This window comes from Lutra lutra, chromosome 3, assembly GCF_902655055.1.
Source record: "Lutra lutra chromosome 3, mLutLut1.2, whole genome shotgun sequence".
NCBI classification, from domain to species: Eukaryota; Metazoa; Chordata; class Mammalia; order Carnivora; family Mustelidae; genus Lutra; species Lutra lutra.
The window spans coordinates 40,409,894-40,426,746 of NC_062280.1; the positions used below are offsets into that span (position 1 = coordinate 40,409,894).

Sequence of the window (16,853 nt, forward strand, 5' to 3'; positions counted from 1 at the left end):
ATCATTTTGGGCCACTCTAATGTCACCAAGTAAGAATAGGGCGGCCAGTGTGCTTTAAGTCTACCTTACAAAAACTGGTATTGATGCTATCACCACATAGAAGAATATGTTTCTTTTCATGGTAGTTTCATTCTCTAAAACCTCTATATGATCTACGTCATTGTGTATACTTCTCCCAGAAACTATGGATGCTATTTGATTTTATGTATAATTAATTATTTTATGTGATTTTTAAGTACTGTAGGGGAGAATCTTATGAAGTTTTGTTTTACAGGTAAAAAATGGTTATATATTGGTAATTTCATGTCTCAACATAATCTACGATTAATCTCTCTATATTATTTCTTACCACTTTTGAATCTTTTACTTCTGAGTCATCCCTCAGCTGGCTTGAATTGCAAATATGTTTTTTTTAGGAAATGGGCAGTATACTTTGTGCCTTGTTATATCAGTTGGGATTCTTGGAGTCTTAGCTTCTAATTCAGAAGAATCATGACTATATCTCCAGAGATATTAAAATCTCTCAGTTGTAGTGGTGAGTATTATTGTAAGTTGGTCTTAAATATGATATTGAAAGGCCCAACTCCTCCCTTGCGCTCTTGGTTCCCAGACCATATGCTCAGCTTTAGGATATTAAGAGCAACTTTGTATCCTAGAGGATAGCCCTCCAACCTTAAAATGTGTTGCCTCCCAGTTTAGTTCATTGGTACAATATTACACCATTCTAATCAGAGAATTCAGTGGGCTTTGCTACTTCTATAAGATGAAATCCTCAATTATGGTGTTGAGTAATATAACATAATAGCTTAAAAGATAATTTGGTACATCTATGGATTGTGTTTCTGTAAGCAAGGCAGGTGGAGCAAATGAAGGTAGCAAACCCCAACCCAGAGTTAATGTTTCTTTTAATGGAGAGAAATGATTGCCCTCTGCATCATAGATGGGCTCAGCAAGTTCAGTCTGCTATCAAGTCGGTGCTGACTGGCTCTGAGTCAGAGGCTCAGAGCTGGTTGCTGCTGCCAGCAAGCTGGCATCCTGCAGGTGTGGTCATCAAGTCATTATTAGTGAGAGGAGGTTCATGCCACGGAGCTAGGTTCCTGCTACTTTGTACTTTGTTCGTAGTCCCAGTGAGCAAGCACAGTGGTGGTTGGGGAGGGAGGTTGGTTGACATTCTCTGGACAGATCATCCTACCTCCACGGTGGAAGTCCTTTGCTGAGCACAAGGAGTCATCCTCTGGGCTCATTTCAGTAGACCCATTTCATGCACATGTCTCTTCCCCAGACATCCTTGTCACCAGTACTCCAATCTTTCTTTCAGGTCCCTATCCGTCTGGCTAAACTTATAGCAATTGCCCATCAGGCCATGTTTCTTCAGCCAAAGTAAACCATGGATCTATTGCTTGAAGTTCTGCTCTCAGGGTGGAAGTTTCTTTTTTTCAGAGACCACCCGTAGAATGGATATAACCCTATCATAGTCCACTTAGGATTCATGACAATGGAAGGTCAGTTGGAACTAGGCATTCAAGGTCCTCAGACCTTTCTGCATCCTCCTATATAGTAGAGAGAGAGAGAGAGAGAGAGAGAGAGTGTGTGTGTGTGTGTGTGTGTAGAGAGAGAGAAAGAGAGTCTGGTTCTCTGAGTCTTATTCTTTCTGATTAGTACCTCCACTTTTCACATCAGAGATTTAGTGAGATCCTGAATTCAATGATGTGATGATTTATTGCCCTTTGAACTCCCCCCCACCCCTCAGCTTATCCTGTCAGCTGCAAGAGATTCAAAATACATATTTGATGCATATAGGAAGTCCCTGAGTTTTCAGCTTAGCCTGGAATCAGGAATTTAGAGACTGAGCATGTAATTCTTTTTTTCCATCCCTCTTTCAGGTTCTCTAGGCATCTCACTTTCCTGTGAGCTGTTTGATATCTTTTCAGTAAATTCCTTTTTTAACCAGTTAGTTTCTTGTACTTTGAACCAAGAACCCAGACAGTTAAAGACATAGGTATTAGAAGATGAATGTAGGAAACAGAACCTTGGGAAGCTATGAAAATAATAGATGGGTTGGAAATAACTCAGGTTCCATTTATTTCCAAAATGTCCTTCAGACCTCAGAGGCAGTAACAACAGGTTCCTTAAATCTTCAATGGAAAAACTTCATTCTAGTGAACACAGGTAATAATATAGTCATTTCAAAAATTATCATTTTGAAAATTAATGAGACTTGAGTCTTTGAACTGTCTGGACTTTTTTAAAAAAAGATTTTATTTATTATTTATTTGATAGAGAGAGCATGAGCACATAACTAGGCAGAGCTGGAGGCAGAGGGAGAGGGAGCCCAACATGAAACTCAATCCTGGGACTCCAATCCTGGGACTCCAGGATCATGACCTGAGCCAAAGGCAGGTGCTTAACCAACTGAGCCACCCAGGTGCACCTTTTTTTTTTTTTTTTTTTTTTTTTTTAAAGAAAGTAAGCTCTGCACTCAATGTGGGGCTTAAACTCACAACTCTGAAATCAACAGTTGCTTCCCTACCAGCTGAGCCAGCCAAGAGCTCCCTGTCTAGCTTCTTGATTTCAAATAAGAGAAACTAACTCTGGTTGCAAAAGGAGTTTATCAGGAGGATATTGAAGGACTCACAGAAACAGTAAGAGTCTCGGATGTTTAAAAACAATGTAGATAGGAACCAAGGCAAATCTGGAGAGGCAAGGACGAGAAACCCAGCCATCATCTTTTATCAGAATTAGTTTGGCCACAATGCCAACGGCTTCTACCACTGCTCTTACAGATCAACATTGCCACTAGACATTGTTTCTACCAGCTATCACTACAAACCACTCTAGCTGCCATGAATGAATCCTGAGCGCCTCTTGTTTTTGTGTCATTCTCTCCACATTCAAAGTCATGAGTTGAGGCAGAGTCTAAGTCATACACAGGGTGCCAGCTATTGGTTTTCATAGAGTGAGAGGGGTGTTCTTTAAAAGCCTGGAATTATGTAGGAGGCTAGTCACTTCTGCAATGGAAACTGTAGTCCTTTGGCCCACTTACGCAATGTAGAAGTCTTCTTTTTCAATATGTATGGCTTTTCTTTCATTTTCTTGCTTTATGATACTTACTAGGACCTCCAACCCCATGTTTAATAGTATTGGTGAGCGTTAACACCCTTGTCTTCTTCCTGGTCTGGAGGAAAGCATTTAGGTTTTCACTGTTAAGTTGTGGTATTAGCGCTAGGGTTTTCCTGGGTGCCACTAATCAAATTGAGGTTGTTCCTATTCATTACTCTTTTGTTGAGAGTTTTGATCATGAGTGGATGTTGAATTTTGTCCAATGCTTTTCTGCATCTATCAAAATGATTGCATGTTTTTCTCATTGTTTGCTAATAGGATGAATTATATTGATTGATTTTTGAATGCTGGACCAATCTTTAAATCTTTACTTGGTCATGGTGTATTATCTTTTCTTAATATATATACAGTTGACCCTTGAACAATGCACTGACCTCTTGCACAGTAGAAAATCTGTTTAACTTTTAATTGCCCCAGAATTTGCCTAGCAATAGTCCCCTGTTGATTGGAAGCCTTACCAATGACATAAGCAGTCAGTTAACATGTACTTTGTATGTTATATGTATTATAGACTCTATTCCTTCAATAAAATAAGCTAGAGAAAAGAAAATGTTATTAAGTAAATCATAAGGAAAGGAAAATATATTTATATTACTATACTGTATTTATTTTTAAAAATCTGCATATAAGTGGACCCACACAATTCAACCCCATATTGTTCAAGGGTGAATTCTGTGTGTTAATCTTACATAAGTAGCTTAAGAATGTGTTCATGAGGGATATTGATCTCATACACCCTTTCTCTGATTTTGGTATCAAGTTAATGGTGACTTCATGAGCCTAGTTGGAAAGTGTTCCATCCTCTTCTCTATTCTGAAAGAGTTTGTATATAATTGGTATTAATTCTTTTCTTAAATACTTGGTGGCATTTACCAGTGAAGCTATCTGGGCCTGGAGTTTTCTTTGTGAGAAGGTTTTTATACTGTGAATTCAGTGTTTTAAACAGAATATTCACGTATTGGTTTCAGCTTGAATAATCTTAGGCAGTGTGTCTTTCAGGGAATTTATCCATTTGATCCCAGATATTGAATGTATTGCCTTAAAGTCATTTATAATTCCCTTATTATCCTTTTAATGCTTGTAGGATCTATAATGATGTGTCCTGTCTCATTCCTGATATTGGTAATTTGGGTCTTTCCTTGTTTTTCTTGATTAGCCTCACTAGAAACTTTTCTATTTTATTTTCTTTTCAAAGAATCAGCTTTTGATTTTATTGGTTTTCTTTATGGCTATTCATTTTCTGTCCCTTAATTCTTATTTATTATTTTCTTCCTTCTGCTTACTTGAAATCTAATTTGCTCTTCTTTTTTCAATTTTTTAAGATAGAAGCTTTAGATCACTAATTTGAGACATTTCTTCTTTTCTAACATGAGCATTACATTTATTTAGAGCAGAATTTCCCTCAAAGCGATGCTTTAGCTGCTTCTCACAAATATTGATATATTGTGTTTTATTCAGTTTGAAATATGTCTGATTCTCTTTTTATTTCTCATTTAGCCTCCTGTTAGTTTAATTTCCAAATATGTATGGATCTTCATGGCAGCTTTCTGTATATGTTTCCCCATATATTTTTGTTGCTTTTGGCTTTTTGATAATGCTTTCTGGGAAAATGACACTCAGTCTGAGCCCATGTTGTATGTGAGGAGCCCACAGGAACCCCATAGGCTACGGAACTTATGGGTAGGTGTATGTGTCCACTCTGGGCTGGTTTCTCGTGGCTGGCATATGAGAGGTGGGGCCAGCCCTGTTGCCACTACTGCCTTGTTCCAGTAGCAAGGCTGAAGATGGGAATTTGTTAGAAGTCTGCCCATGAGGCAACTGCATCCCCAGTCTCCCTCTACCATGGTGCACCTAAGAACTCTGGTAGCCAGGCATCTACCCTTACATAGGAAACACAATCTTCTTCAGAGAAATCGAATGGCTCCAGAGAAAACCCTAATGCCTGAGCTAAACCCCTTTCAGGAAGAATGTCATATTTCCTGCTGCCTATCTGTATTCTACACAGAACTTCGACTTATGTCCTAAATGTGGTATGCCAGGACTTACTAGAATTGAGCACAATCAATTTTGGTATATTTATAGATGACCCATAGATGAAGAGGTATAGTTGCCTTCTAAAAGATGGAACCCTACTCAGAGCATCAGAGCTATTCTGTTAAATGCAGTCATTTATTTCTAATGGAGCAACTTACTTTTAATGGACCAACACCCCAAAATGTGAATGGCAGTTTGCCAAGTGAGCAGATTGCTATTAATTTTAATTTTCTTCATGATGCATTTCTGTATTTTCTAACTTCTTACAGTGAAAATATATTAGTAGTGTGTTCAGATAAAATAGTTTAAAATATTAAGGTAAAAATTAGAATTGTGGAAAAATATAAGTGTCTGATCTAATCTAGTGAGTGTGACTTGAGATATAGGTGCTGTGGGACGCCTGGGTGGCTCAGTGGGTTAAGCCTCTGCCTTCGGCTCAGGTGGCAATCTCGGGGTCCTGGGATCAAGGCACCGCATTGGGCTCTCTGCTCAGCGGGGAGCCAGCTTCCCCCCTCTCTCTCTGCCTGCCTCTCTGCCTACTTGTGATCTCTCTCTCTATTAAATAAATAAATAAAATCTTTTTTTAAAAAAAGGTATAGGCACTGTGAAACTAATGATTTAATAGCAAACTGGGCTAATCAGAATTGTCTCTAAAGGTGTTTGTAAGAGAAGGGATTGACAAAATCTTTTAATAATATCAATTTGACTTTTTTTAAAGATTTTATTCATTTATTTGACAGAGATCACAAGCAGGCAGAGAGGCAGGCGGGGACGGGGTGGGGGGAGCAGGCTCCCCGCTGAACAGAGAGCCCAATGCAGGGCTTGATCCCAGGACCCTGAGATCATGTCCTGAGCCGAAGGCAGAGGCATTAACCCTCTGAGCCACCCAGGTGCCCCTCAATTTGACTTTTTCAAGAAAAACAATTGCAGGAAGCCCAAGAGAGGCCATCTGGCCCAACTCCCCATATCAGAGTTCCTGAAGAAAGTTAAAATTATCCTGTAGTTAGGGATCTAACAGGATAAGAGTATCATTGTCTCTTCTGCTTACCCCTCAGCCTCCATTCACTGGTGATGATGTTCTGCTGGGGGAAGGACAGGAGGTTTTGAAGATTTGCTTACTACCCTCACTTTTAGAGAGGAAACGGATGCCTATGGTCTATTTATTCACTGACATACTTGTTGCTCTCTGTCCTGTTCACAGGCAGCTGGCTAAGAGCCTTGGTCAGGCTGGTGAAATTGAGCCTGAAACAGAAGGAATACTAACAGAGTATGGTGTGGATTTCTCTGATTTCTCTTCCGAAGTTCTAGACTGTCTCCCTCAAGGCCTGCCCTGGACAGTCCCACCAGAGGAATTCAGCAAGAGAAGAGATTTAAGGTAAATGTCTGAAACTCTTTAAGAACAACATGTTTCTACCTTTCTGTCTTCTAACTTCGCTTTCTTAGGGATGGGCCTCAGATGTTTCCATCTTTCTACCAACTTTCAAATTCAGTTCAGTTGAGACTTAAGTGCTCTGTACCAGAGGTGGGCAAAGTATGGCCCACACGCTAAATCCAGCCCACTGCCTATTTATGAATAGCCTATGAGCTAAGCATGGTTTTTGTATTTCTAAATGACTGAAAAAAAATCAAAACAAAATAATCTTTCATGAAAATTATATGAAATTCAAATTTCAGTATCCATTAAATTGTATTGGAACACAGCCATGCTTATTTGGTTATATTTTGTTTATGGCTGTCTTTGTGCACTACAGCATTAGGGTTGAATAATTGCAACAGAGACCATATGGCCTGGAAAGGGCCCTGTGGCCCTTTATAGAAAAAGCCTGCTCCCATTTGTTCTTGACCATTCTAATTTCAGAAGGTAACAGTTGCCATCTCTTTTTCTCATTGTTATGTCCCCTTAGGTCTGATGGAATAACAACAATGTTATCTGGTCAGAAGTACCTTCCTTTAAATGGGCCTCTTCAGGCACAGAGCAAAGGATTCAAAGCTTCTGTGCTTGGAGCTTCATTTTAAAGCTTTACTTTTAGGTCTGGAATTTGTTGGAAAGTACTTTTGTGGTATTTTTATAACAACATCTTCTTTGAAGATGTTTCTTCATTGTGGGATGTTAGTTCTTTTCTGATATTTCTCTTCAGAATTTGGTTTCAGTACTGGCATTCATTTTGGATGCCACATGGAGATATTTAGAACCAAGAAACTTTTCATACAACCCACTGAGGCTGTGGAAGGTTTTCTGCTAAGGTCATCCCATGTCAGAGTCTTTTCCACCACACTTGCTCACTTCATGCAGCTGAACTTATGATTCCTTCGCTCTTGGTGCCCCTTACTCCATCTAGTTCGAGAATCCTCCTTCTCTGCTCCCTCTTGCTATTGTATCTTTTTCCTTAAAGATACAAATGCCTTTTTTTCTTTTCTTGCCAAGGGTAGGCAAGGAAAAGGAGATGACAGTCGCTTTTCCTTCTTGTTAGTAGCTCTGATGGACCACACGTTTATATTTGCAGTCACTTAACTCAAGTTGCTGTCCTGGCTTTCAGTAGTAACCACCACTCGTGGAACTCCTGCTGGTCCGTGATCTCATCAGGGGCTTTGGGGTCTTGGGCCCAAACCACTCTCTCTGAACCATCATTTTCTCATATACAAATTGAAGGGCTCATTTGCTGAGGTCTTTCCCTAAACCTCGGAATCTATAAAAAAAAAAAAATCTAGTAAGAATGAATGGTTGAACTTCATTGTTTGAAGTTTAAGTCAGTCTAGTCATTCTGCAGTAACTATCAACATTTGAAATGTACCTACCCTTTCACCCAAAAACTTGACTTCCAGAAACCCATCCTACTCAAAGCATCAAGGATAGATGTACAAGAATGTTCATTGCTGCTCTGTTGTAAAAGTGACACTGTTCATGTCCCTCAACAAAGGGATGGCTTTTTTAAAAAATTTATTTATTTATTTGAGAGATAGAGAGAGGGTACACAGGCATGGTAGGGGCAAAGGGAGAGTCTCCGTCAGACTCCCTGCTGAGCGCAGAGCCCAACTCGGGACTCAGTCCCATGACCCTGAGATTATGACCTGAGCCTACAGCAAACGTCGGACATTCATGTCAATCGTCTGAACCACCCAGGCACCCCAGCAAAGGGATGGTTAAATAACCTTGTCATACCAGCAAGGTTGCGTTCCCTGCAGCTGCCAAAAGGAACTAGATCCATGTGGACTGTCCTAAAGGGGCGGTTGTCATCTGTTGCCAAGTAAAAGAAACAAGTTTCAAAGCAGCGTGAATATGAGCCTATTTTTAATAAAGCCAAAGAATATAAAAATACTGTTCAAAAGCATATACCCATGCATATGTATATATGCATATACAAAAATATATATGCATAGAAAATGGTCTGGAAGGAAATACATCGAACATCAACAGTCGTGATCATGGGTAGACTTGGTAGGGGAGTAGGAGGTAGGGAGGGGCAGTATTTCACTTCATTTTATAAATTGCTCTATTTTTCAAAATTTTTTAAAAGATTTTATTTATTTATTTGACAGAGAGAGACCACAAGTAGGCAGAGAGGCAGGCAGAGAGAGAGGGGGAAGCAGGCTCCCTACTGAGCAGAGAGCCTGATGCGGGGCTCGATCCCAGGACCCTGGGATCATGACCTGAGCCGAAAGCAGAGGCTTTAACCCACTGAGCCACCCAGGTGCCCCCAAATTATTTTTTAAAATTACTTTTATATCTTTTAAAAATTATACATGGGACTGTCAGAAAAGAGAGGTGCTTGATCTTTTCTAACCTGATTCCTAGCCTACAGATAAATAATAAGGCATTTCAACGGTCCGCCAGCCCAGCGTGTTCTCAGTTCCACTCGGGTGGTTCCACGTTGCCTTTTTCTTTGGCCCCAGTTGCCTCTGAGTTAGACCACAGAACAGGAGGCCTTGCTTTGCAGAAGACCTCTGTTAAAATATGCTTGTGTGTGCTGTGCAAGGATTCACAGATCCAGGGAGCTTATAGGACGAGCTGTAGTATACTGCTATGAGCATAGTATCAGTGATTTTTTTTTAATCACTTTAACCTCCCAACACGTTTTCATTGCCTATTATCGCTAGGATTATGTTGCTAAAATTCAAATCTGAATTCTTTTACTCCTTTAGCTTAAAATCTTTCAACTGTTTCCCAATACCTAAAGTAGTAATCTCTAAAGTTTTTTGAAACATGCATTCCCAATAACATTTATGTCTTTATTTTAAAATCACAAGCATATTTACCACTTTGCTTATTTATTATGTACATTATAAATATACATAAAAGTGGAAAAATGAGAATAAAATAAATTTTGAAGATACTTTCCTTTAAAAAGGTATAGTAAACTGTTCACATTCATAATTTTACTTTTGATGAGAGCAGTGTGATTGAAATTCATGTTTTTTTAAAATTTTTGCTTTCACAACCTGTGATATAGAAACACAAAGTTCTGATTATAAGTTCTGTATATTTTGATACTTAGTTTTAGATTTAATGGTTATCATAACTAAAAAAGATACCTCAGAAGAAGATAATTGAAATTACTAAATCATAATATTCATGTTTTAGTCCTATTCACTGATTATATTCAGAAATACAATCCAGCTAATAAATTTTCATCTTTCATGATGTCAGTCAGTTCTTTTGAACTAATTAAAAGGTGCTATATTTTTAGAGTTAAAAAAAATAGATTCATAGTCTTTGGTTATTCTTCAGTTGGCATCTTGAAAAAATAGGTAGAAAATTCTCTCACAGAGTTTAAGTATATAGAGATGAATAGTTTTGCAGTAGTGCAATCTTAGGCTTAGACTGTTTTAGGTCTCCAAGTTTATGACATTTCAAATGCCCTTTTTAAAAATTTTGTCTTCAAAACCTGAGTTTTTTTGTTTTATTTTGTTCAAAAATCAGTATTTTTTTTCTTGTTAAAATGTCACCTTTACCTTGAAGTAACAGATTAAGTGTTTTTATTTTTTTCTAAGGATCTGCTGGGTAGCATATGGTTGGCAGTCATTGTTTTGAAATCATACATGTGGCTGGTGATGAATTTATATTAGGGGCAGAAGAAATGTCAACTTTGCCGTTTTAGTAGTAGTATTAGTAGAATTAGTATTATTAGTTTAGTAGTATCTTCAGTCTGTGGATCTTTGTAACAATATTTTTAGCCACTTGCCTATTTTGTAAGGATTAGCTTAGCTGAAACTAAGTAATTTCCATAAATCCATGTGTGGGGCATGAGCAAATCCCATTGATCACAGTTGGCTGAAAGCACAGGAAGTAATGAGGACACAAGTGTCATTGGCTTTCTGTTCTGAAACACTGACGCTTTTGTCTGGACACTTCACTTATCTCCTGACCCATATACCTTATGAGGGTACCAAGATTAATTTTTTATGTATTTATGTATGTAATCAGTTAACTGCTTAATTTTTACAATAAAAGATGAACATAAAGAGAAGTCTGTGGTATGCTGAAGTCTTTTATCTGATTACCTTTTCCTCCTCTTCAGTCTTAAGATAGATTCACTTAGTTTTTCAGCTGACAAATATTAATTGAATACCATCCATGGGTAGTGGAGATTCGATAATTGGGTAGGATTGTGCCGGAGGGGAGAGTTGCTTGGTACAAGCGTTTGTAGTACTGTGATTTCTTCTGCTCAGAGGTGCAGTGCCTTCAAAGAGGTTTTTATCAACATTACTTTCCTAGGAATGTCACAGGAATTTGGAATGAGTCCGAGCACCCACTAAAAAACATGAATAAGTTAATACATATTCTGTAAACTCCTAAATGAAACCCTCTATGTCTTTTTCCTTTTCCTGTCTTCTCTCCTATATACATCTATTTATACATATTATTTTTATATGGATATATGTAATATATGCCAAATTCTAAGTTAGTTACTGGAAATACAGAGACAAAAAAGGCCCAGTTCTTGTTCTTTAGGACTTTATTCTTTCTCAGGGAGACAAATTACAGCAAAGTATGGCACGATGATACCAGTATGATACCAGTATGAGCCACTGCCAAGGGCATTGGTGTTTGAACCGGTATCTGAAAAGTGAGCAGGCATAGAGGGAGCTAGAGGGACTAAAGCAGTCTTCATTTAGTGATAGGATGTGGCTGCAGAAAAGGTGACACATTCCTGTAAGACTCCCAGATCCTTCAATACCAGGGCTCACAACTCCTATGCTTTTGATAGCTTCTTGACCCCTGCTGCTAGGCCACTCTGCGATGCACCCTGCAGCGTTCCTCTGGCTCTAGCTATGTAAGGACTTCTACATACCCATTTAGGTTTGGTATTTGAACGATTATATTTGGAATAGAAAAGTTCCATCAATCTTTAAACCTCATAATCCAATTATGTCAGTAAAATTCCAGTTTTTTAGTCCAGTGGAATTGGGGTAATATTTTGCAAACTGAAGTTGAGAGAAATAGTGTTTATTTTGAAAAGAAAAATGGTTGGTTAGCAATTTTCAAGAAGGAAGGCTGGTGTGAACTCCTAGGGGTGATCTGGCCCTTCTGATCGCGAGCACCATTTTTCTGGACCTTCACCTCCAGTCTCTGGAGAATCCCTGTTTGCATGGCCTAGACCTGCAGCTCTCTTCAGCAGGGCATCTGAGGTTAAAGAAAAGCAAAGAGCAAGCATCACCAATACGGCAGGGCTTTGGGGATCAGGAAGAGACTGGATCCAAGGAAACTGCTTGTAGGGGGTTGCACCAGAAGCCCAAGAAACCCCAAGGTTGTTTCTGAGACAGGCTCCAATTATTTCTAATTTCATTCTTATTATTTTGTTTCCTTTGTTGCTAAACTGGAATAGGAAACCGAAGCTTAAAAGCTCAATTAAGGTGGAAAATGAAAACCTAAATATTGGAGGGGGGAAATACCACACTAAAATGATTTTTATATTTTTCCTATAGTTAGTAATATTGTGGAAGTTTGGATCACATCACTTTTTAGTAAAACCTGAGCTTCCTTGAAGTGGAGGTGGTGTCTATAGTTTTTCACAGGAGAACTTGTGGATATCTATTTCTTCACTATCCCCTCAATAAAAAGGATGCCCAGTGACCTCCACCGGACCATTACAAATGTGAAACTTGGCACTTAAAATTGCTTGCTCTAAATTTTCCAATTGCTTTCTCTCTCTTTTTTTTTTTTTTCCATTTAATGTCGTTCTGCCAACTAGTGATTTTATTATTATAAACAGGACATTGTATTCACTTTTAAGAAGAAATATGAAGCTGGAGGTAAAATTACAAACTGCAGCTTCTCAGCTGCCAAAATAGAAAACAGTGAGCTAAAAATACCGAGCACAGAAAGGGTGCTGTGACAAGAAATATTGAAATATCTTCAAGATGGAACTCTTCCAAACAGACAGAAATTTCCTTTTATTCCAGGTAAAACCAACCTTGAAATAGCTGCTTGAAAGGAGAGACATATAATACTAACCTCTCTCAGGTCAACCCTTTTGTGGGAAAGCTTTCAAACATAACTAACATTAAGTGACTAATGATCTTGCTGTTTATCAGGAAGTCCAGTATGATTAAATTCCCATTTAGAAAAGGTTCCTCTGGTAAAGGAGTGTGGCAGCATTGAAGGAGTACTAGAAGTTAGTCCTAGCTCTCCTGGGAACTAGTGGGGCGACCTTGAGCAAATTAATTAAATTTGGGGAGATGGAGAGAGGGAGAGCACTTTCATCCTTTGCAAAATGGATTATTTGATCAGGTTAGGATTTTCCAAAAGGTGTTGGTAGATCATGTATCCTTTGGGATTTTAATAGAGCGTCATAGAGTAAAAGGGTTCTGTGGCCAAATATTTTTAGAAAACAGTGGGTTAATATTTCTTAGAACTCCTTCTCTTGGATTATCTCATGGACCTAGTGCTCCTTAGACTACATGTTGAAATTGTTCAACTAAATATTTCAAAATGTACTGGCTGTGATGGAATATGACTCTCTTTGAGATGTCCCCTTGGAGTTATTCAGAGTCATCTTATCCTTGCATTGGAAAGAAGTAGTATTCCATTGGTGACCATCTGCCACGTTTATCTGACAGATATACTGATCGTGCCTCCCCGTGGGCCCACACAGAAAATCCAAGGATTGTGCTTTGAATATCACCTCTTCATTGCCAAGGGAATCCCTTCTTTCCTTACCTGGAACAGAGCAAGATTAAATTGTTCTGCATTAAAGAAGGAAGATGTCCTTGTCATTTTAAACTTACTGGCAATATTATTCCATTCTTGTAAATCCCAAATCACTGTTAATGAAATTACAAGAAACTCATAGACAATAACAAAGATTAATGGGTCCTAATGCTTACATGGAGTAGTGGCTTCTCAGAGGTCTATACTCTGCCAGTCCTACTGATCTCTCACATCTCTACACTTTTTAATGCCTGGGCTGGAGATAAAAGAAGGCAACTTCCAGCAGAAAGTTTTGGGAAAGAAACAAGCTTCCCACTGAAGGTAATGGAGAGTGGGCAAGGAAGACAGGGTTTGAAAATGAGATCCATGAGAAGTAAATATTTGTATGGGCAAATCATTCTTAAGACTAGGAGATGCTGGGTAGCTTGGTACTCATATCAGGGCAAGTGAAAAAATGAAATTACCAGCTTTATTGATAATAGTAAAAGAGGGAAATAAGTTTCTTAGCTTCTACACAGTATCCTGTCCTGATTCAGCCCCTCATCTTTCCCCAGACAATTTTATTCTCCCATAGCTGTGTGTCTTGCCCATGCCCTGCCCTTCATCTATTCTCCAGGGCCCATCTTAACTGCCTTTGCCATCTCACTCTGGAAGAATTAGTCAACACCACTCTCCTTTCCCTTCCCTGTTTGTTCACATCTGTTTCCTGGTACTTGCCAAACTGTCCTCTAATGTCCCTGTGTGAGACTCTATCCTGATGGATGGCAAAGCCCTCTAGAACAAAGGTTAGGTCTTACTTGTCTTTCTGTTTCTCGAATCTAACTCAGTAATTGGTATGTAATAAACTGTATATGTAAATACATGTGTATAAGATAAAAGGAGGGAGAAAAAGGAAGAAGTCAACGTTTTGTGTAGGAGTTTGCAGAATATGTATTAATTGGTTGAATAGAACATGTTTCTAAGTGCTGGGATCCATTCCTGATATGCCCATTCTTCCCAGCCCTCCTCCTTCCTAAAAACATGGACATAACATAACAAACAAGCATAGGAAGATTCGGAAAGGTGGAAAAGAGAAGGCAGATTGCACGGGAGTCTCAGGACTTGAGGAACATGCCAGTGATTCCCCTGGTTTTCCTCATTGCCAACCATATAGTCCGAAAGGGTGCTGTAGAAGATGCCACCCTGGAATGAACAAAAGGCAGAGGAAAAAAGATCTCCAAGAGATTCCTCTTGCCACGTGCAGGTGACACTCTGATTCCGCTTTGGGAGGTGTGACGTCTGAGCAGGGCTAGTCTTCTGGCCTCTGCACAGCAGAAGCTGTTGGTGGTGCTCTTATTCCCAGGCTCAGGTAGTGTTGGTGGAACTAAGGAAGGAGCTGTTCTGCCTTCCCCTTCTCAATGGAAGCAGGCATGTGCCAATTTCCCTTTGCGGATAGTGCCTGTGGGGCCAAGTGAGGAGCAGACTCTGTTCCTCACCCAGTAGAAGCAGATTGTGTTCTGATTCCCCTCTTGGGTAGTGTGGGCAGAGCTAAGGGTGGAGTTGAGTTTCTGTCCCCCAGCAAAAATAGGCAGTGTTCCACTTGTCCCATGGGAATAGGGCCAGTGAGTCCCAGAGGTAAGAGGAGCCACCATTCCTACCTGGCAGCAAAGAGATGTGATGAGTCAGGGCTAGTTACCACAGCACACCCCCTGTGTCACTGGAATGGAACCCAGTGTGAACCAGGCCTGTACCTCCTGCCTCCATAAACCAAGGAGTTGGAGGCACTCACCTGCTCCCCACTCCTAGTGTCAGCAGGGAGTTGAGCTTCTGCCCCTGAACTGTAGTGACAAGACATACCAGCTTTTCGCTTTTCCCCTTCCTGGTGACAGTGGGGCTTAGCAGGGAGCTTCATTTATACCCACACTTGGAATCGGTGAGAAAGTGGGAATTGGTGCCCCTTTTTCACCAGGAAGATGTCAACAGGGCTGAAGGGAGACCTGGATTGCTACCTACAGTAAGGCACTGTGAGTCTATGTTTCATTTTTGCTCGGTTGGTAGCATTGGGATTCAATAGGAAGCTGAACATGCATGTTCACCTTGTCCTTGGGCTACACCTCAGTAGGAGACTGCTTACTAAAACAAAAACAAAGACCCAAAAAGGCTATATAGGATCCAGAGTCTCCTAGTATAATACCCAAAATGTTTACAGGATATTCAAAATTCACTCATCATACCAGGAACCAGGAAAAACAATTTGAATGAGAAAATATAGCTGATACCTATACCAAGATGAATCAGATGTCGCAATTACCTGATAAGGATTTTAAAGCAACCTCTGCAAAAATGCTTTAACAAATAATCATGAATTGTCTTGAAAGAAATGAAAAAAATAGAAAATCTCAACAAAGAAATTTAAAAAGAAGGAAAATATCAAAGTAAGAAATATCACCAAAAATAAATAAAATAAAGTAAATAAAATAAAACAGAAAGTATCCAGAACTCAATAATAGATTAGAGATTATAGGATAGAATTAGAATTAATGAACTTGAAGATAGAGCAATAGGATTTACCTAGTTTGAGCAAGAAGGATTTATGCGATAATAACAATAGAGCAAACATTTGTATCAATAGAGGCCCAGAAAGAGAGGAGAGAGCAAATGGGACTGGAAATGTATTCAAAGAAGTAATGGCTTATGCAACTTCCCAAATTCGGCCCAAGATCAGCCTTCAGTAAGCTGAGCAGGTTCCTGTAAAGAACTCCTTCACTTCTGATGTCAGACCTGTGGGTTTTTAACACCTTAAGCAGTTCTGAACACCAGCTGGGTATCCTACAGTGGAACTCAGACCTGACACTATCAACCTAGAGGTAGTGTCAGATCCCATAGGTTAAGGACTCAGTCCCACAAGATTGCCCCCTCCAACTTGAGAAGCCAGTCACAAGTCCAGGTTGTTAGTTGTGCTCTAGCCAACAGGCTGTAAATTGAGTATTCCTTGGCCCCCTCCCTAGCTTTGATTAATTTGCTAGTGTAGTTCACAGAACTCAGGAAAACAGCTTATTTACTAGATTACTGGTTTCTTAGAAAAGAATAGAATTCAGGCACATGTGGATGAACAAGATGCGTGGGGCAAGGAAATGTAGCAAGATGTGTTGCATGGAGCTTCCAGGCTCTCTCTGGACGTGTCATCCTCCCAGCACCTCTGCAAGTACACCAACCTGGAGACTCTCTAACCCTACCCTTTTGGGTTTTTATGGAGGCTTCGTAACGTAGTCATGATTGATTAAATCATTGACCATTGGTGAATGAACTCAATCTCTAGCTCCTCTTTCCCATCCTCTGAGGTTGGGGAATGAGGCTCCACATTCCAGCCCTCTGATCCCATTGTTGATTCCTCTGACAACCAGCCCCCATACTTAAAAGGTTTCCAAAGGTTATCTCATTAGCATAAACTCAGGTGTGATTGAAGGGGATTTGTTATGAATATCAAAAAATAATCATTATTGCTCATAATCATTTAGGAAATTTCCAAGAGTTGTAGGAGCTTTATATTAGGAGCAAGAATGAAGACCAA

The 16,853-nt window shown here is 39.5% G+C and overlaps 1 protein-coding gene across 3 annotated transcripts in view; it reads left to right on the top strand.

Annotated features, from left to right (window-relative positions):
• The window catches only part of DIS3L2 (DIS3 like 3'-5' exoribonuclease 2), a 355,877-nt gene that overhangs the window by 183,312 nt on the left and 155,712 nt on the right, over positions 1-16,853 (top strand). For all 3 annotated transcript variants that reach the window (XM_047721343.1, XM_047721346.1, XM_047721345.1), the window contains exon 9: positions 6,356-6,529. In XM_047721343.1, coding sequence (XP_047577299.1) covers positions 6,356-6,529 — 174 coding nt within the window. The remainder of the gene's footprint in view (positions 1-6,355; positions 6,530-16,853) is intronic.